We start from the raw sequence: 22,100 nt of genomic DNA on the forward strand, positions 1-22,100 counted from the left end.
AATTCCAATGCCCACATGCATGGTGTCTCATGAGTGCATTGTCACTTAAAGCAAGCATTGGGGGGGGGGGGGGGGAGGGAGGGCTTAAAGATAAAGACCAGTTATGGTCATGCGATCGCATTGTAAAAAAAGGTTGATCATGTAGCATATAATTAGTGTTGGTGTGTACTGCAAGGTTCTGGAATCATCAAAATGATAAGAAATTTGGCCCAGTCTTGGTGAAGTTACAAGCACTGTACACTGAAAGATGTATATGGGACTACGCACACGTGTGCGACACATGCGTTACATGTATTTATAAAATGGCTCTAGTATTTTAAGCATCGTGATTGGTCAATACGCGTCACATGACATTGACAAATTTTGATGCAAGCACGATTTTGCAGAAATGAGTGCAGAAAAAGCGCAGTAAAAAGTTATATTGCACGGCGCGTACGCGTGACCATGGAGATCCAGTGCGCGCGCGTACGTGTAGTACGCGCTCCCTCGGCCTCGAGTGCATTGCAATTATTGTAGGCTAGGCGTAGCTAATATTGTACGCTCCACCATGATCCCAGCGCAACGTACGCGTAGCTTAGCTCTAGCTAGCTAGCATGCAAGAGCGGGGTATTATTAAAAAGCAAATTTTTATTTTACTTTTGCCTTGGATTTAGGCCTGTTTTGACTTTTGGATTTTATAATGAAGCCAGGAATTTCAGCTGTCTGATGTAGACTCGTCTCTAGACCCACTGTATAGATTTTATTTTTAATCAAGGCAATGAATCCCATTGACTTTTTGGTATTAAAGCCTGCAAGGTTACTCTTAGTCTAGAAGTAACTTAGAGCCAACATAACTGTACTCTCTAGATCTAAGTTAGATCTAGATCGAACTCTCGTAGACTCTAACTTATTAGATCTAAAGTTTCGTTTGTTGCTATTTAATTGTGTCGCTATTTTATAAAACAAATAACGCACTTGACCCTGTTGTGCAAAACGTAAATGCAGTAAACGCTCGGTTTCTTCAGATGGTTCGCACTGTCAACTCGCCGCAAGCGGCTCGTTGCACAGAGCGGCACCAATCTAAAGAAACCTCGCGCGTACTGCATTCACCGCTAGCGCTATTGCACTCTGGGCCGTGCGTTATTTGTATAATATATCAGGTCCAAATAGATATAATAATTTACCAAATATATCAAAGTAGGTGGTTTCTCAGCAAAATTCGGATCAAAACATATTCTTTCACATGATTGGTAATAAGAGCTTCCATTTCATTTTTTTGAGAGGTGGGCGTTTCCAATACTGGTCTTTACCTTTAAGAAACAGAATACTGAGGGGAAATAATCCCAAACAAGGTTACCCAATATATATTCAAGAGAAGGGTGAGTTCTAGGAAAGGTAGGAAATTGAAAATGGTGTAAGCTTTTCCATTCCTTTCATTTGAAGATGGAAGAATTTCACAGAAAACAAAAACACTGCAGAGGATGACTCTTCAACTGCAGTCATATTCATAACATTAGGAACCAGAGCACTATAACACCGAGTTCCCATATTATATTTATTTAGATGGTCATATCTCAGCCAATACTTAACATATTCAATTGGTTTTCAACATTCGGACATTATTTTTTATGCTCTTTCGGAAAATGAAGACAAACACTGAAAAATTCTAAAAATAGATTTGTATGTCACAGCGTCGGTACTCTATATAACAGGAAAAAAATTGACATGTTTGGACTGAACTTTCAGGCTACAAGTTTGTGTACATGAGCACATGGGACTCTCAGCACAATTGGGTCAAATTCTGATAATTTGCATGATTCCAAAAGCTTACAGTCAGCGTTTCCCGATTGCTTCCAGTTTCTTTTTTTCTCAACAATATTGCATGACCAGGGGGGTGTTTCACAAAGATCCTACGTTGAACTTAACTCTAAGTTTGACTTAAAAAGTATGGAGAGCCATTTGTAGCCTTAAAATAACATATATTCAAAAGTGAACCAACTCACTCAATTTTGACAAAGGGTACAACAAGTTCCTGCCTAGAAACTTTAATAGAGGTGATTATAAAAACGTGGATAAAAGATTAATTGAAAACAAGATTGCAAATAAAAGTTCTCTACTTTGTTCTTAAATCAGACATTTTTGCAACTAAGGGGTCCGAAACCATTACTTTTGTGCAAAAATAGGATTACAACAGAAGGAATAAGGGTTACTAATCTTATTTGTGAAACAAACATTACCGCTGAATTTCATTCATGATTTAAACAGCTTTTACAAAATTAACATCAATACTTAATTTTCGCCACTATATGCCAGAGGTGTGTATCACACATATTGAAATTCAATTCCATAGAGGATTATCCCTACCACAAATACGATGTTCGACAGTAGATGGCAGCCTTCCTCTTACACTGCACAGCTAGGTTAATCACATGCGCAGATAGATACAGGGACAGGGGAAGACGATAAGACAAGCTTTCTTCTGGCTCCCAGTAGGATGCAAAAGTTCATATAGTTGGACGAGCAAGACGTGTGCGCTTGTAAAATGGCAACTGGCTGGAATGCTCCCCAGGGAGTGAAAAATGTGCAATATTGTGTGCGGGTAAGCCTGACTCTGATGACCGGGGTAATAATATATCTGTAAAGTGCTTAGGCACATCGTTGGATCGATGTATTGAGCGCTATATAAACATGGGATATTATTATTATAATCAGTTTATAAAACCACCAGCGCAATCAGTTTCTAAAAAAAGTCTATACAATCAGCTGCCGTTGGTGGATTCACCAAGTCGAGGTCACATGGTGAAATCAAGGTTGACACTTTGACCTTGGTTGACATGGACGACGTGCGTCTGTTGACCTTTGCCCCTGCCCCAGCCTCCGGCCGTCACGGCGTATGTCCCAGGCTGGACTTGGATGTGAACATCTTCTGTTTTCTGCAGCTGGAAAAAAAAGAAAAAGAGAAAAATAATGCTACGGTCACAAAGGTTTGTACGAACGATAATTTCGTACGAATCTCCGTTTTTCCATCGTCTACCCAAATTTCCATTGTCTGATAATCATTCTTACGGTGTTCATAATGGAATTTGTGGCCGAGGCCTAACATTATCCATATTTGTCCATGTTGAATGCTTAAAAATTTGTCTTACTGAACCTACATTTTTGCCAATTTGGTGACTTTTTCAAGTTCGCCCAACCCATTACAGCCATCTTTGGTCAGGGGAAAGTTTTCCAATCATTATTATCATCTAAGGAGATTAGATGGGCTTTTTCTTTGTGAGAAGTTGTCCTGATGCTTGAAAATATAGACAAATTGACCACCCTCAACAAGAATTTTGGAGTAATTTTGGTAACTTTTTGGCCCAAAATGCAAATGTGTATTGATTTTTACCAAAATCAGGCCAAATTTGAGTCAGAATCAATTGGATGGAATTTTCAAAATCCAAATTCAATACAGAAAAGTCCACTGATATCAGGACATGTCAATCTCAATGAATTAATTTAAACAGTTTGGATCACTTTGGTCAATTTGATCGGTGGCTTGCGTTTTGCTGCGCTGCACCGGTTTAAATATATATAAAAACCTCTCATGGCATGCCAGTGGGGGCACTGTTTATAGTGAATCCACCCTATTGATTTCATTCCAAACAAACTCATGATGATATTGTAAGCCATTACGTTAGGAATGGGAAAGTCCACTTACAGGGTGTGTCGTCTTCCGGGGCTCTGTGTATCTCGGAGCATGAAATCTCCCACAATGCCGCTTGTCCAGTGCATTATGGGTAGACGCTGGAATGCTGGAGTAGTATCTCTGTCAAAATGAATGACACAAGTTAGATGTTACAGAGGTAATACATGAGGATTTATAAAAACGTGAGAGAAATCGTTCACAATGGTATTAGTTTGTTCCTTTGTATTGCCTGTTTTGTGATTTAGTCATTCTGTGATGCAGTGAACCACTAGATTGGCCCATCAAGGCTCTCTGTGAGAGTCTGCTGTTTCAGCACATTATGTATGAAGTTTGCTGATGCTATTGTTCATGTTTTGCATCTTGTATTGAACAAAAATACAGGTTGCTTACTAACAAGCATACACATGCTTTCTTAGCATAGCATAACAAAAAAAAACTAAATCAAAGTGTAACATATTGTAAGAAGGGTCATGGATTCCCATCTAAAAGTACAAAACTTACCCTACATTGTCTGCTGCTTGAAGTCATATACTGCAGGATGCTGCCAAAGGCTTCATTTATAGTGGTGTAAGTCAGAGCATCCTGGAGAAATTGCAACAATGAAAAATGGAGATTTAAAAAAAGAATAATATTAATAAATACAAACAAAATAGAAAAGCAACAACAGCAATATCTACAAAAACATAATGTAAAGACAACCGATTAATAATGATAATGATAGTAACATTTTTATAGCGGTCGATGCCAATGTTTCTAAGCCCGGTACTATTATTACCTCGACATTAGCCGAGAATTAGGGGAATTTTTTCCTACAGGGTACCCATTTTCATCACCTGGGTGGAGAGTGGCAAATGTTGATTGATAGGGACTTTTAGATTTGCGTGGACTGATACGTGTGACCTCCATTCAAGGCAGTGCATTAAAAGGACGTCGATCGTAGCAATCCCCATTTTCTTCATGCGAATCTAAGTCCCTAATGTCTTGCTGAAGGACATTAGTGCCAAGGCGGGACTCATGACCGTGGGGCGTGAACCCTGTGATCCTCAGTGCAGTGATGTATCCACTAGACCTCCACGTTCACCTTCCAGAGGAGAGATGAGTGATTATATCATCGCCGCCGTCGACAACATCCGGCTTCAGTCAGACAGTGCTACAATAGTCATCATGGGCGACTTCAATGACCTTGCTACCGATGATATTGAGCACCAGACCCTGCTATCCCAGGTGGTTACTGAACCAACCCGGGGCACTGCTACTCTTGACAAGATCCTAACGGACATGGCTGATGTATACAATGATCCTGTCATCTCGGCACCGATATCGTCTAGCGACCATTGCGTAATCACATACCGGCCACTTTCAGAAGTCCCTCCTAGAAAGTCGTTCAACATATCATTTCGACCTTTCCGGGACTCATCTGTACGTGCGTTTGGCCAATGGATTACGCTGATGGATTGGTCTACGCTTCGAGAATCTGATGCTAACGCCCTGGCTGCCGATTTCCACGAACTACTCAACATCAAGTACAGGCAATTTTTCGAAATTGTCACTGTGAAACGACGCCCTAACGACAAAGAATGGATTAATGATCGCATTCGCAAAGCCATCATTAAGCGTAATACTAGCTACAGAACCGGCTCAGCAACCTACAACGCGCAGAGAAACCTTGTCCAGAGAGAGATAAAAGATGCTAAGGACAATTTCTATGCTCGCAAGGTGCACCATCTGAAAAGAGTGGAGCCCGGTAAATGGCATCAACAAATCCGCAATTTAGCCGGCCTTTGCAAAAAATCACTTTGCCTCTCATCCGACGACAAATCTGATAACGAAATAGCTAATGATCTGAATACACATTTCGCTAACATCTGTTGTACATTGCCTCCACTCGACCCGTTTGCTATGCCGGCATACTTACCTGCAGCATCACCGCCTCCGACGATCCTGCGACATCAAGTATACCACAAACTTAGCCGTATCAACACATCGAAGGCCTGTCATCCAGGCGAATGCCCTTCACGTCTTTTGAAGGAGTTTGCCTTTGAGCTGTCCGAGCCCTTAACCCACATTTTTAATTGCTGTCTAAGAGAGGGTTGTTTTCCTAATATTTGGAAAACTGCTTCTGTGTGTGCAGTACCGAAGGTATCACCAGTGACTAGTTTTGACCAGCTACGTCCCATCTCGATTACCCCTATAATATCTCGCATCTTCGAAGGGTTCCTTGCTGATTGGATATTGTACGACATCAAGGACAAAATCGACCCCAAGCAGTTTGGTAACAGACGCGGTACTTCGATTGTGCATTGCCTCGTCAGCCTGTTGGACACCATCCATACAGGTATCGACACCTCTGGAACCTTCGCTAATCTGTGCACAATAGACTTCAGTAAGGCGTTTGACCACGTTAATCACGCGATTGTGATCCAGAAGCTGATTGGGTTAGGAGTAGATCGCTCTATCATCCCTACTTTATGTAGCTTTTTGTCTCAGAGAACGCAAACTGTCCGCTACCATGGAACAACCTCCCAGGAGAGATCCATCACTTGTGGAGTGCCACAGGGAACACGTTTGGGCCCGATACTTTTTTTGGTATTAGCTAACGATGCTGCACAGATGACTGAGAACCGCTGGAAGTACGTAGATGACCTAACTTTGTTGGAGGTCATTAACAAATTTCAACCGTCCCAATTACAGTCTCATGTCGATTGCCTTACTAGTTGGTGTCAGGAAAATGATGTTATCCCGAATGCCACTAAGTGCAAGGCTATGCAAGTTTCCTTTCTCCGAACTCCACAGCATCCTCCTGATCTGCTCATCGACTCAGCTAGCCTGGAGATTGTTTCCGCGATTAAGTTGCTCGGGGTCATCATCCAATATGACCTCAAGTGGGATCAACAAGTCGATCGCATCATATCAAACGCGTCGAGGAGATTGTTCATCATCAATAAGTTAAAAAGGAATGGGGTCAACACTCAAGATTTGGTGACAATCTATCAGCTCTACATTCGACCGGTACTGGAGTTTGCGGCCCCCGTTTGGACTTCTGGTATAACGAAGGCTCAGGCTGAAACCATCGAACGTATTCAGAAGCGAGCCTTGAGGATAATCGTTTACCCAAATTTACTGCCATATAGTGAACTCCTCAAAACTTTAAAACTAGAATCCCTTAGTAATAGGCGTCTCGAACTAGCAACTAAATTTGCCAAATCAGTTTTAACCTCTCCTGACCATCGCCATCTCTTGCCACAAAGTAGAAAATCAATCACAGGTCGCAATCTTCGGAACTCTACACACATGACATTACCTCGTATACGAACTCAAAGACGCAAGCTTTCTCCCATTCCTTACTTTATACAACTTCTGAATTCAACTTCTTAGTTATGCCCTCATATGTTCGCCATTGTGAATTTTTAAATGTTAATTAATTATTGCATAATGATTATCTCAAGCATTAGTATTAATGTGATCTCCCAAAGCTGTTTTAATTTGTTTTTAATTTGAATTCCAAGTCCTTTCACTATAGCAATGATCACATTATATATAATTACTTATGGTAATTGTTTGATCTCCCAAAGCTGTTTTAATTTGTTTTTAATTTGAATTCCAAGTCCTTTCACTTTAGCAATGATCACATTATATATAATTATTCATGGTAATTGTATGATCTCCCAAAGCTGTTTTAATTTGTTTTTAATTTTCCAAGTCCTTTCACTATAGCAATGATCGTATTATATATAATTATTTATGGTAATAGTATGATCTCCCAAAGCTGTTTTAATTTGTTTCTAATTTGAATTCCAAGTCCTTTCACTGTAGCAATGATCGTATTATATATAATTATTTATGGTAATTGTATATACTTATTTATTTACTTATTATTATGTACTTATATACTTATTATATTTTGTTTAACTTATTAATGATTTAATTCATCCATGTGTTTTTTTACCTTGTTATATTTTTGTTATGCATTTTATATTGTTAACTGACTTGTTTAGTCTTCGGACTTTTTAATCAGTACTTGAATAAAACCAAATATCTATCTATATCCTCCATACCTCTACAATATTTCATATTAGGTGCTACATGTACATGTGTATATACAATTAAAGATAAACTTTAGTACTGGTAATGCGATTGCATTGTGAAAGAAAAGGTGTGGAAAGGATCAGAAACAGTTGATCATGTAGCATGTAAGTATTGGTGTGCACTGCAAGGTTCTGGAGTCATCAAAATCATAATAAATTTGACCGAGTCTTGGTAAAGTAACAAGCACATACACAGAAAGCTATGTATGGGACAACACGCATGGTGTCGGGGTTGGTACTACCTTGATTCCTTGTCTTTCTATGCTCATTACTCAGCCAGTATACATTTTCTTCCAAAATTGTTTGGCACATGTCATTTATTTGTAATCTTGAACATTCAGTGTAAGTTTCGTTTGATTCTGTGAGAAATAATTTTCTTTTTTTTACCAGTACTCAACCTTCTCTTTAAGTCTTTATTACTGACCTGAACAGGAGGGGTCCCCTGTTCTCTAGGTTCGGGCCAAGTGACCTCTCTCCTTCTCGCTCTCTCTAAGACCTGTTGTCCTTGGTGGTTCGCTCTGCACAGTGTGCAGGACATCCAGTCTTCAGCATGCTGTGTGTGAGAGAGAGAAAGAGACAATACACCTGTGATTACTTAATCAAACACAGTGACGGAGAGAGGGGAGAGAGGAAGTGAGAGAGAGAGAGAGAGAGAGAGAGAGAGAGAGAGAGGAGAGAGGAGAGAGAGAGAGAGAGATAGGGAGAGAGACAATATATGAGTAATTACAGAGTAAAACATGGTAATTCTTAGGTGGAGGAGATTCAAGACCTGCTGTACTTGGTGGTTTGCTTTACATAGTGTGTACGACATCAGTCATAATTGTGCTGAGAGAGAGAGAGAGAGAGATAGGGAGAGAAACAATATATGACTTAGTACAGAATCCAACACAGTAAGGGAGGGACGACGAAGCAACAACCTGTGAATTATTACAGTACCAATTAAAAGAAGGGGGACAGAGATAGAAGGAGAAGTAGAGAGTGAGAGAGAGGGGGGGGGGGGGGGGGACCTCTCTCCTTCTAGTTCTCTCTAAGACCTGTTGCATAGTGTGTAAGACATCCAGTCACAAGCCTGCCGTGAGAAAGAAAGAGAGATAGGAATAGGAAGAGAGACAGCATTTAAGTGATGGATTACTGAATCGAACTTAGTAAGGGAGAAAAAGAGAGAGAGAGAGAGAGAGATTATAAATCCCCTCCGCTGCTAATAATTTCTGACATTAATTCCCACAAGTTTGTTGTTCAGAATGCAAGAACTGCTGGCTTTAAAATAACATTTTTCCAAGATACCATCAGAGTGATCAGACTGTGTGGAAATGAACTGCCTTAAATGTTGCATTCAGCTTCCTGTTGAACAGGAAGACGAGAGTGAAGTCATGTGCAGGGGTGATAGTGAGCACTTGAGTAAAACAAAAACAAGAGGATTTGGGGGAGGGGGGGGGGGGGGGAGGGCATCTAACAACATTCCCCCTTTTTGAGTAAGCATAATAGGGAAGAATAGAGAAAATAAGGGAAAAATCAGGAAAATCAGGAAAATCAGGATAAAATTGTAATTTTAAAAAAAATCAGGTAAAAAAAAAAAAAAATCTATAATAATAATCAGGAAACTGATTTAAATTGGGTTTTTATCAGGCCTGCATGTGCCTGATTTTTGCTTTACACAGATAAAGACAGAGAGTACTATCAAATAACACATGGCGCAACGATGAGGCCCACATTATTCCACAAATTGTTCTTGTTATTGTGGGTATGCCCAGTTTTTTCACTTCTACTTCAAAAAGAAAAAGAATATAATAATGATAAATTATACTCACTGAGTGGTTCATTATGTGATGGCTCTGGATTGCAGTTTCTTGAGATTTCACAACTGTATAAAATAACAGGATATAATATCAAAAATAATAATAATATTCAATTTTAATTTATTTCACATCTCTTTAAAAACACATTGGAATATATACAAACAAATCAGTATAAACTGAACAATATAAATATTTAAAAATTCATTGACATGGTACTGTGAATGAAGGGTGGTGGATGTGAGGGATGAACAAAGGCCATTGGCCTGTCAAGGCTGATTCCCTACATGTATATTACCACACTTCAAGAGAAATACATTTAAAAAAATAAACAACAACAACAATCAAACAAACGGATAATCTAACATAGCATAATCATCATGGTCATGCTCATGGTCGACACCTAAATTATTGCCCGCACCATCAAATAATCGGAAGCTGCACAGTACATGATGATACCCACTGAAGAGGAAAAGAAACGGTGCCATCCAATCATCAGTGATGAACAACTACTTACAGCCAGGCAGAAATAATCTTTTTAGATTGGTCAGCCTAACAACAACAACATAAAACACAACATACTAATCAAGCAGACAGTATAGTGGGAGGTTGTCTAATGTCTACCTTGATCCCCCCCCCCTGGAATCGACTGCCCCGGATCATCCGGAAAGCACCCACTCTAGACACTTGAAGATTTATTATGTATTTAACTGATTTTCCCAAGGTCTTTATACCTTGTATTGAGCGCAGTGAAACCAATTGTGTGAGAGCTCTATATAATAAAACAAACATATTATTACTATGATTATTATTAACAAAATGTGTTGTCTTCGTAATTTAATTAACACTCACACATACCTTTAAAGTCTTTGAAATATTTTTAGAATATTTGTGAAACCTTGAAGGTAGCAGGCGCGGATCCAGGATTTCTTAGGGGAGGGGGCCCAACTTTTTTTTTTTTGCTCCCGAAAATTTGAAAATCGCGCCGGCCGAAAAGTCGCTCAGTGGGGGGGGGGGGGGGGGGGGGGGGGGGGGGGGGGGTAAAGAGCACAATTTTTTTTTTTTTTTGCTCCCGAAAATTTGAAAAACGCGCCGGCCAAAAATTCGCTCAGTGGGGGGTGGGGGGGGGGGGTAGTGAGCACATTTTTTTTTTTTTTGATCCTCAAAAAAAAATTCAATTTGCACCCCCCCCCCCCTTGAGCGCCAGGGGGGGGGGGGGGCCCAACCCCAAAAAAGGTAAAAATCACGTGATTTTACATGATTTTTTTCTCAAGGGGAGGGGGCCCGGGCCCCCCGGGCTCCCCCCCTGGATCCGCCACTGGAAGGTAGAGTGTTTGATTTTCTTTTTGAAGACTACATGTATTTGTCTGACTGGACAACTGCTCAATAAATACTATTTTGCATTTTCATTGCCACGATAGGAGCTAAATGTTCATGTATGGACTATTCATGAAAACCTGAGTACAAATTGAGAAAAATCTAATTAAAGTATTTGTATTCACAAGACTTAATTTCATTTTTTTAATCAACATGTATGACTATCATCTTTGTCAAAAATTGTTTGTGTGCACGAACACATTTGTGTGTAAATTCTATAGAGACTAGAGATGGAAAAGCAAGACCAATGCTTGTGATGCATCAGGGATTCACTGCTTCCTCCTCGAGTGCCAAGCGCAGCACTTCTTCAGACTTCACTTCTCTTTTCGTCCACATTTCGAGCATCATCAACTTCATGAGTGTCAGCGCAGACATCGCATTCTTTACGACTCTTCAGCCAGAGAATGAAGTTGTGTTTCCGCCTTAAAGCCTCCACATCATCGCGTGAGCCCTTTTCGTTGTTCTTCGACAGCGCCAGTCATCATTTCCATTGCCATTGGATTTTGGACGTCATTTCTATTTGTAATAATTGTAGAAAACTTATTTCATTCGCTGCATTTATTCATGTTAGGGAGGCCAATGCCCGGGCATAAGGCTTCTACACCTACGATTTGTGCGCTCGTCGCCCACTTCAAAAAATTAGCAGAGGGAAAAAAATGATGTAAAAATAAAAATTGATGAAAATAAGAAAAGAAAATACAATTATACATTTCACAACATACACTATAATCACGGATCTGTAACAGTCTTTCACCATTTGTTGACGATCTTGCAGATTTTGACGTATTTTAATCCACTAATTGTTGCAGCAGAAGACCATGATGGGCGCGCACAACCGCCTAAGAAATTCCTAGAGGACGTAGAGGTTTGCTCACTAAAAACCTTCTCATTGGCAGAAGGTAGATCCTAAAAATATGGGATCCGTTTTGAGTAAAGAACTTTTGATAGAGATCAACATTTCAGATGTTCACAATTGCCACTTCTAACAACTAGAAAATATAAAGAAAAAAGATTATATCTTTTTAAATACAAATGTTTACAAACTGAACATTCAAAAGTAGATAGAGTACGATGTTTCTGTTAATCTTGCGTTGGATTGAGCCCTATAGCTACATCCATCTCAAAATGAGAAGGAAAACTGTGAACAGTGACGTCATTGTTCGTGCCAAAAATAAAGGGTATAGCGACATATGTCTGAGCTCTGGTCAGATCGTGCGCAAAACAGTCTTATTTATAGACCCTAGTACCTTATTCTCACAGCACTAGATACGAGTGTTGTGCAGTAATGTATGAGAAGTGTTAAAAAAGATATTTCAGTAAAAAAAAAAAAGTCTACGTGAGCAGTCTATACTCCAATTGAGAATTGAAATGAAAGCCATGATTTGAAGGTGTGTGTTGTATGATACATGGTTAGTGAGTGTGTATGTTACGTATAGCGAAAGGGAGAGAGAGAGAGAGTGAGAGAAATATTAGTACACGTACGTTGCATGGATATGCGCTATGCATGCTGCTGTCCTATTGTGTTCGCTGCAAGATGGATGTTAATTGGACCTCGTAACTTCTTGATCGTTGATAATGCAGTGTCAGATTGATCTTTACTCATGAGGAAGTACTATTGGATTTGGAATATCACCTTAAGGTAGGCCTACTTATTAATTTTAATTCTTTTCTAGGATTATATTGACTACAATCACGTAGATCTACGTGTTTTTTTCTGTCAGTTCATGTTTTGTCCCTCCATGGCTCGATTTCAGGACTGCGGCTTGCAATGCAATTACCTAGCTGTGTCGGTGTGTGCGACCGATTCAAGGCTAACCGCTGATGATGAATGGAATTTCGCGCAAAGTTTTAAACTTGTTGTCCGGGCAATGACACGCCCAATCCCCTCGGGCCTGTCTAATTATGAACGTAATTTTGCGACATGAAATATAATTCTTTCAAGGCTCTTACGTATGGATAGGCGTAGAAGGAAGCTGGATAAAAAGAGCTGGATATCTCCTATTTGATGGAACTTCTCGAGTTGGCAGATAGGTGAATTTTCTTAGTGAAAGAAAATACTTTCTTTTAATCTTTGTTTTTATTATAAACAAATTAGTGTCTAGTAATTAAAAAGTTAGATTTGGGCATTGGCCTCCCTATGTGGTCTACATGTACATCTCATATAGTATTGGCCAAGTAATATCCACAATTTTCATGTCATTCTTAATCTTAATGGTTATTTTATTTGCCCGAATACACTTGCTGTAGATCTAGACTAGACTAGACTAGATCTAGTAATAGTATTTTGATACTTTCTACTTTTCTAGTGAAGAATACCTCAATAAAATTATAATAAAGAAAAGGGAATACAATTCGTCATGTGTTTTATTGTCTTTGCAACCTTGCTTCCTCGTATCTAAAATAAAAATAGTGTTATATTTAGTAATCAGTGAACAGTCATTACAATCTTTATTTACAATCTCAATCCAAACACCTGCAAACACACACGTGCACACGCCCGTATCCGTAATTCTAAGAACTCGACAACAATCAGACATGATTTTCAGCACATGGGACTGAAGTCCTAAAAAATGCGTAATGTTATGCAAGTTTTCTTGTGAATACGGGTATAGAATGCATTCCTGTCACCATTCCATTCCCGTTAAATGATTGTTTGTCCCAATCTCAGCATTTTAAAAACAATTGTCACATCTTTTTCTTACCCAAACACAATGCTTTGTCAAGTTTGAACTCTGTCTCTGACCTGCCTGGATGGGATGATGAAGCTATTTGTTTTTGTTGTGTTCAGAGTGTTCAGAGCGTCGATACGCGCGGTAGCATATATTGGCACGAGCTTTAGTGGAGTCGATGAATATTCATTAGTCCCTACGTCACAGACGTGCGGCGTGCGTAGTGTGTCATATACACATGTACTACGAGTACGTTTGTAAGTATTAGAACATGTACGTTGCTCCGGAATGAAGAGAATCGCTATAAAGGACGAATTACTCCGTGAAGCCAAGTACGAACAGAGAATTGAAAGCAACTACACTCCCTAATCTAGCTAGTTTTGTAATAACAAATAGGTATTTTTTTTCATAATAGTTTACTCTTTCGTGGCTTCATACTAAGGAACCTTCAAAAACATGATTTGTAGAAAAAAGAAAACTGAAGAAAAGAAAACATGTGCACCCAGCAGTTCAATGCAGTTCCTACCTACCTAGGCCTACCTAAACCCACCTACAAAATATTACTTGCATGTTGCTTAAATAGTTGACAGCCACAATATTTAGTAAAATAATAGGCGTTTCATGTATTTTAATACTGGTAAGTTGCTCGATATGATTTGATTCGATATATATCTCATTAATGAAACCATCTAAAGGCTATAAGTCTCAAACATTATCTTCACCATTAAACCGAGTGCCAGCAGCATTAAACCATGCCCCCAAATTTAGTGATCTTCTTTTGGATATCGAAAAACCGAGGTTTCACTGGTTTATTTAGCAAAATGAAAATTGTAATACTATAATGTTCGATTACATGACTCATTATATGATTTGATCAGATGTATATCTCATTAATGAAACCATCTAAAGGCTATTATAGTCTCAAACAAACCTGCACCATTAAACCGAGTGCCAACACCATTAAACCATGCGCCAAATTTTGTAATCTTCTTTTGTGTATCGAAAGACCGAGGTTTCCCGGTTTATTTAGGAAAATGGAAATTTAATACTGGTAAGATGCTCGATAACATCACTAAGTCTGATTTTATTAGATATATATCTCATTAATGAATCCATCTAAAGACTATATTAGTCTCAAACAAACCAACACCATTAAACCGAGTGCCAACACCATTAAACCATGCGCCAAATTTTGTAATCTTCTTTTGTGTATCGAAAGATCGAGGTTTCCCGGGTTTATTTAGGAAAATGGAAATTTAATACTGGTAAGATGCTCAATTACATCACAAGGTATATAATTTGATCCGAGATAATCTAATTAATAAAACCATGCAAAGGGATTCCAGTCTCAAACAAACCATCACCATTAAACCGAGTGCCAACACCATGTGCCAAATTTAGTAAACTTCTTTTGTGTATCAAAAGACCGAGGTCCCCGGGTTTATTAAGGAAAATGGAAATTTGATACTATAATGTTCGATGACATAACTCAGTATATGATTTGATCAGATATATATCTCATAAATGAAACCATCTAAAGGCTATTATAGTCTCAAACAAACCTGCACCATTAAACCGAGTGCCAACACCATTAAACCATGCGCCAAATTTAGTAATCTTCTTTTGTGTATCGAAAAACCGAGGTTTCCCGGGTTTATTTAGGGAATTGGAAATTTGATACTGGTAAGATGCTCGATAACATCACTAAGTCTGATTTTATTAGATATATATCTCATTAATGAATCCATCTAAAGGCTATATTAGTCTCAAACAAACCAACACCATTAAACCGAGTGCCAACACCATTAAACCATGCGCCAAATTTTGTAATCTTCTTTTGTGTATCGAAAGATCGAGGTTTCCCGGGTTTATTTAGGAAAATGGAAATTTAATACTGGTAAGATGCTCAATTACATCACAAGGTATATAATTTGATCCGAGATAATCTAATTAATAAAACCATGCAAAGGGATTCCAGTCTCAAACAAACCTTCTCCATTAAACCGAGTGCCAACACCATTAAACCATGTGCCAAATTTAGTAAACTTCTTTTGTGTATCGAAAGACCGAGGTCCCCGGGTTTATTTAGGAAAATGGAAATTTGATACTATAATGTTCGATTACATAACTCAGTATATGATTTGATCAGATATATATCTCATTAATGAAACCATCTAAAGGCTATTTTAGTCTCAAACAAACCTGCACCATTTAACCGAGTGCGAACCCCATTAAACCATGCGCCAAATTTAGTAATCTTCTTTTGTATTTCAAAAGACTGAGGTTTCACGGGTTTATTTAGGAAAATGCAAATTTGATACTATAATGTTCGATAAAAGCGGTCAGTATTATGATTTGATTTGATATAATCATTAATGAAACCATCTAAAGGCTTTATAGTCTCAAACAAACCTGCACCATTTAACCGAGTGCCAACACTATTAAACCATGCGCCAAATTTAGTAAACTTCTTTTGTGTATCGAAATACCGAGGTTTCACAGGTTTATTTAGGAAAATGGAAATTTAATACTGGTAAGATGCTCGATAACATCACTAAGTCTGATTTGAATCAATATATATCTCATTAATGAAACTATCTAAAGGCTATTAAATCTCAAACAAACCAACACCAACCCCATTAAACCGACGACTCGGACATTCAAATGTCGGACAATTATATTTATTTTCGGGGGGGGGGGGGGGGGCTGAATTGGTTTTCTTGTAAAATATATCGTCTTGTCACCAAATCAAATTTCCACAAGTTTGACTCTCAGTCGAAGGAGGGGGGGGGGCATCACTGGAGCGGGAGAATATTAGCTAGATCATTAAGATGTCTCCATATAATATTATAAGCTAAATAGAAAAATATATTTTTAAAAAGACATAATAGTACAGGGGACGCCACCGTTCGCATAATGCTTTACGGTAACAAATTCCACTCTCTGTCGCTTCCTTCCTTTGCTGAGGATTAGGGAGATGATAGATCAGCCCAGGCGCGAATCCAGGATTTCTTAGAAGGGGGGGGGGGGGGCAAAATTTGGAATTATGCGAGCCAAATATTGGAACGTAATGGTGACCAGCAGTCAGTATTTACGATCAGGTAGAACGTAGCTTAAATTGGTGATGGGTCTAGGGGCAAAGCCCCGGCGGGGGTGAAGGGGCGGAGCCCCCGGAAGCTCAGGGGGTATGGGCATGTAATGACGGTCAGATGAGCATCTAGGGGCCCGGCTTAGTGCCCAAGGTGGGGTCCAGGGGCAGAGCCCCCGGAAGCTCAGGGGTTTTAGGCATTTAAATACGGTCAGATAAGCATTCAGGGGCCCGCCTTAGGGCCATTCGTTATAGGGGCAGAGTCCCGGAAGCTCAGGGGTTTTAGGCGTTTAATTACTGTCAGATGAGCATATTTGATACCTTTTTGTGAGACTGGCATGACCCTAATTAGCGTGGAATCGAGGGGGCGAAGCTCCCAGAAGCTCAGGAGTTTAAGACATTTTATACCGGTCAGATAAGCATTAAGGAGCCTGGTGAGGTCGAGGGGGTGGAGCCCCAGAAACTCAGCGGTTTTAGGCATTTAATTACGGCCAGATGAACATATTTTGATATCTTATTTGTGACACTGGCAGGTTACTTATTGGCGTGGGGTCCAGGGGGCGAAGCCCCCAGAAGCTCAGAGGTTTTAGGCATTAAATTACCGAAAGATGAGCATCCAAGGGCCCGCCTTAGGGCCCTAGGTGGAATTCAGGGGGCAGAGCCTTCGAAGGCTCAGGGGTTTTAGGCATTTAATCACGGTCAGATGAGCATATTTTGATACCTTATTATTAATGAATCTCGCAGGACACTATTATTTCTTCCATTCTCCCTTTCTTTCTATATTCTCTTTAATATACTTTTTCAAAAAAAGTGTGGGGTAGCTCGAGGCCTCCGAGCCCCGCCATTTCGCGGGCTCTGACATGAAGGCCTCTAAATAATCATATTTCTTGCCTGACTGTAAATTAGGAATTTGTCATTTTCCAACAAACGGATGCCTTAAAAAGTATACTTTACTAAAAAGTGAGGAAAATTCTCGGAAAAGTATGTCATTTATACACATTTATAAATCACCGGTATCGAATTAGAAATAAACCATGTTTTATTTATAGTGCCCCCCCCGCCCGATCTACACCTTGTTGGCGGGACAAAATCGCAACTGATTTCCCCTACCTTTCTTCTTTCTCTTTTTTTTTCTTTCCCTTTCTCTCCTCTTTCCCTTTCCCTTACATTCCTTCTCTCTCGTTTGGGTTTGCTTGGGGGGGGGGAAGGGCCTTTTGCCCCCCCGCCGATCCACACGTTGGCTTAATCGCAACTGATCTCCCCTTCTTTTCACCCTTTTCTTTTTTTCTTCCTCTTTTTGTGCCCTTTCAGCTCTCCTCTTTACCTGTACCTCACTTCTCTTTTTTTGGCAGGGGCGGGGGGGGGGGGGGGGGAGAGGGAAGAGCCTTGTGGTCCCTCCCCCGATCCACAACTTGTTGGCTGAAAAATTGCAACTGATATCCCCCTTCTTCCTCTTTTTAACCTTCCCTTCTTTCTAATTTTTTTGATGGGGGGGGGGGGGGGGAGGTAACACCCTTTCGCCCCCTATCTCCTTCTTCTCCCCCCTTTACTTTTATTTTGCCTCTTCTTTCTTAAACTTTCTCTCCTCTTTCCCTTTCCCTTATTTTCCTTCTCTCTCTCTCTCTCTCTCTCTCTTTTTTTTTGGGGGGGGGGGGGGGGGGGCAAGGCCCGCTCGGCTCCCCTGGATCCGCGCCTGGATCAGCCCCTTGATGGCAACGCTGCCACATCCCCACTGTCCCTCCCTCCTTGAAACATAGACAGGCTACACCATCTATGAACTAATTGGACGAGAATTGTCGGTAATATACTTGTACCAAGGGAATACTGCGTGGAGGGTGGGCCGAATGGCGCAGCGTGGTCGGACTGATTAAGGGGCGGGGGGCTGGGGACTGGGATGATGGCTCACGTACACATTTGGGGCACGCCTTTTTTTCTTTTTCTTTTTTGGTTCAGAAATGTACGTTTTCAATGTTTTCAATAAATGTATTCTACAAATATTCGGGGTCACGTGGCGTCCCCCCCCCCCCCGCAAATGTTTAATGAATACAAAATAAAAATAATTACAAAACTGAGAAATATCAGCCCAAAGAGGGAGGGAAAAGAAACCCGACCGACCCAATTTTTTGGCTACTGAAGGGCAATACAACATCTTTATGAATGATAATGACCATTATAAATAGAGACTCTCATTCCGCATTATGAATAGCGACCCTCAAGTCCATTTCCTAAATAAACCCGGGAAACCTCGGTCTTTCGATGCACAAAAGAAAATTACTAAATTTGGCGCATGGTTTAATGGTGTTGGCACTCGGTTTAATGGTGTTGGTTTGTTTGAGACTAATATAGCCTTTAGATGGATTCATTAGGGAGATATATGTCTAATCAAATCAAACTTAGTGATGTTATCGAGCATCTTACCAGTATCAAATTTCCAATCCCCTAAATAAACCCGGGAAACCTCGGTCTTTCGATACACAAATTTTTAAAGAAGATTACTAAATTTGGCGCATGGTTTAATGGTGTTGGCCCTCGGTTTAATGGTGATGGTTTGTTTGAGACTAGCATGCCTTTGCGTGGTTTCATTAATGAGATATATCTCGGATCAAATCATATACAAAGTGATGTACTCGAACATTATACTATTACAATTTTCATTTTGCTAAATAAACCAGTGAAACCTCGGTTTTTCGATATCCAAAAGAAGATCACTAAATTTGGGGGCATGGTTTAATGCTGCTGGCCCTCGGTTTAATGGTGATGGTTTGTTTGAGACTAGCATGCCTTTAGATGGTTTCATTAATGAGATATATCTCGGATCAAATCATATACTGAGTAATGTAATCGAACATTATAGTATCAAATTTCCAATTCTCTAAATAAACCCGGGAAACCTCGGTCTTTCGATACACAAATTTTTAAAGAAGATTACTAAATTTGGCGCATGGTTAATGGTGTTGGCCCTCGGTTTAATGGTGATGGTTTGTTTGAGACTAGCATGCCTTTGCGTGGTTTCATTAATGAGATATATCTCGGATCAAATCATATACAAAGTGATGTACTCGAACATTATACTATTACAATTTTCATTTTGCTAAATAAACCAGTGAAACCTCGGTTTTCGATATCCAAAAGAAGATCACTAAATTTGGGGGCATGGTTTAATGCTGCTGGCACTCGGTTTAATGGTGAAGATATGTTTGAGACTCATAGCCTTGAGATGGTTTCATTAATGAGATATATATCGAATCAAATCATATCGAGCAACTTACCAGTATTAAAATACATGAAACGCCTATTATTTTACTAAATATTGTGGCTGTCAACTATTTAAGCAACATGCAAGTAATATTTTGTAGGTGGGTTTAGGTAGGCCTAGGTAGGTAGGAACTGCATTGAACTGCTGGGTGCACATGTTTTCTTTTCTTCAGTTTTCTTTTTTCTACAAATCATGTTTTTGAAGGTTCCTTAGTATGAAGCCACGAAAGAGTAAACTATTATGAAAAAAAATACCTATTTGTTATTACAAAACTAGCTAGATTAGGGAGTGTAGTTGCTTTCAATTCTCTGTTCGTACTTGGCTTCACGGAGTAATTCGTCCTTTATAGCGATTCTCTTCATTCCGGAGCAACGTACATGTTCTAATACTTACAAACGTACTCGTGTACTAGTACATGTGTATATGACACACTACGCACGCCGCACGTCTGTGACGTAGGGACTAATGAATATTCATCGACTCCACTAAAGCTCGTGCCAATATATGCTACCAGATCTACCGATACGCGCGCTTGGCTAGCCTACATTCCAGACAGTTATTAATGCATTCTCAATATAATTATGCATGGTAACTATGTAAAACACCCACCCTCTCCCTTTCCTCCTCCTCCGGATCCTCTTCTTCTTTTGTTCTCTACTTCTTTTTTTCTTCTTCATCTTCTTCCCTGTCATTCTTCTTTCTTTCTCTCTCTCTCTTTCTTTTTTTCTTCTATTTCTTCTATCCTTTCTTTTCTTTGACCCTTAATTAATTTGGCTTTCCTAATTTCTCTCTTCTTTATGTTCCTTTAAAGTGCGGGTTCTTAGAAAATCACAAATATGGCTAATAGCGTATTACTAGAGACTGGTAAGCTAACAGATGGCCATCACGCAAGTTTTAGGTCAACTACATAATCGGGTGGTTTATAAAAATACATATAAAACAACCTCCATATAGCATCTGGGATATGCGAGAGATTCGCCAGAAAATAACAATGTTTTAATGCCGTCGCAATTATTATGAACCAACCCTGGCCAAGCAGACGACACCCCATAAAGAATGAACATAATTGCAATGCTTTTATTTCTCAAATTATAATGAGTTTAGTGTATATAAATGTGATGGAATTTTACACCATTCAAAAAGGGATATGACCCCCATTCTGATAACTAAATTATTTTGTTTGTATACACAGGATAGGAGTTAATGAACATTTGTTTTTACAGGTCCAAAACTGTGGAATTCTCTTTCAAATGATATATACAGTGTAATTCGATACAAATTTTTAAAAGGAGACATAAAAGCTTTCTTCTGAATAGTTACTAGGCTATTGCATTCCCCAATCAAATATAAGTTGTAGTGTTACTTTATGCAACTTTGATTGTTTCTTTTTATAAAGATGTATGTATTTATGATATCAATGTTTTGCGTTTTACTGAATCAGTTATTGTTATTGTTGTTGTTTTTTCTCATAAAATAATAATTCATAATAATTACTTTTACAGGGGGGCTTACACCCTACAAGCTCAGCTTTTTTTCGGCCCTCCTTCCCTTTCAATTTCATTTTTATTTTTGTAATGTATTGTATTGTGCAAATTGATCTATATGTATATAAATATGTGAATATGTTAAAATGTACCATCATTGTAAATATAAACGATTGAAAGAGGAAAATTAAATGAATTGAATTAAATTGAATTGAATTGAATCAAAGAAACCACACTTTCAAATTAAAAAAACATCTGGAATGATAGCATGGACGTCATTTTGTTCCCTCTTGAAACGCCGAACATGCCGCGATGTATGCAGCTGAAAATACAATGGCGTCTTATTTTGTTTACAAGCGACGGATTCCTTTTTTTTTTATCCTTGCATTTTTATCAAAATAATACCATGCACGGGGTTTAGAGTGAGGCAATAGATTAAACATTTTGCCTGAGGGTATTTAAGTAAAAGAAATAACTGAAGAAAAGATGAATGAAACAGGCACTGAAATTGTGTGAGATGTCATGGGACATCGTCATGTTCAAGATGTGACGTCATAATCTCAGCAACGACCGGGGAGCTCTTCAGGTGCTATGTCGGGGCTGTATCCAAGCGTTTTGTAAGTGTTAATAATCATTATTTCGAATGTTTCGAAGCATTGGCTTTTGATAACCTTGGCCAAT

General features: G+C 39.2%; 1 protein-coding gene across 1 annotated transcript; it reads right to left on the reverse strand.

Annotated features, from left to right (window-relative positions):
* Positions 1-2,590: 2,590 nt before the first annotated feature.
* On the reverse strand, positions 2,591-13,704 carry LOC105441965 (A-kinase-interacting protein 1-like). The gene is made up of 6 exons (XM_030988451.1): positions 13,625-13,704; positions 9,561-9,613; positions 8,177-8,305; positions 4,169-4,249; positions 3,680-3,787; positions 2,591-2,918 (listed from the first exon to the last, which is right to left on the reverse strand). The coding sequence occupies exons 2-6, from the start codon at positions 9,570-9,572 to the stop codon at positions 2,772-2,774; spliced, it is 477 nt and encodes a 158-aa protein (XP_030844311.1). The 5' UTR covers positions 9,573-9,613; positions 13,625-13,704; the 3' UTR covers positions 2,591-2,771.
* Positions 13,705-22,100: the final 8,396 nt, after the last annotated feature.

This window comes from Strongylocentrotus purpuratus, unplaced genomic scaffold, assembly GCF_000002235.5.
Source record: "Strongylocentrotus purpuratus isolate Spur 01 unplaced genomic scaffold, Spur_5.0 spur5_scaffold_17, whole genome shotgun sequence".
Lineage (NCBI taxonomy): Eukaryota > Metazoa > Echinodermata > Echinoidea > Camarodonta > Strongylocentrotidae > Strongylocentrotus > Strongylocentrotus purpuratus.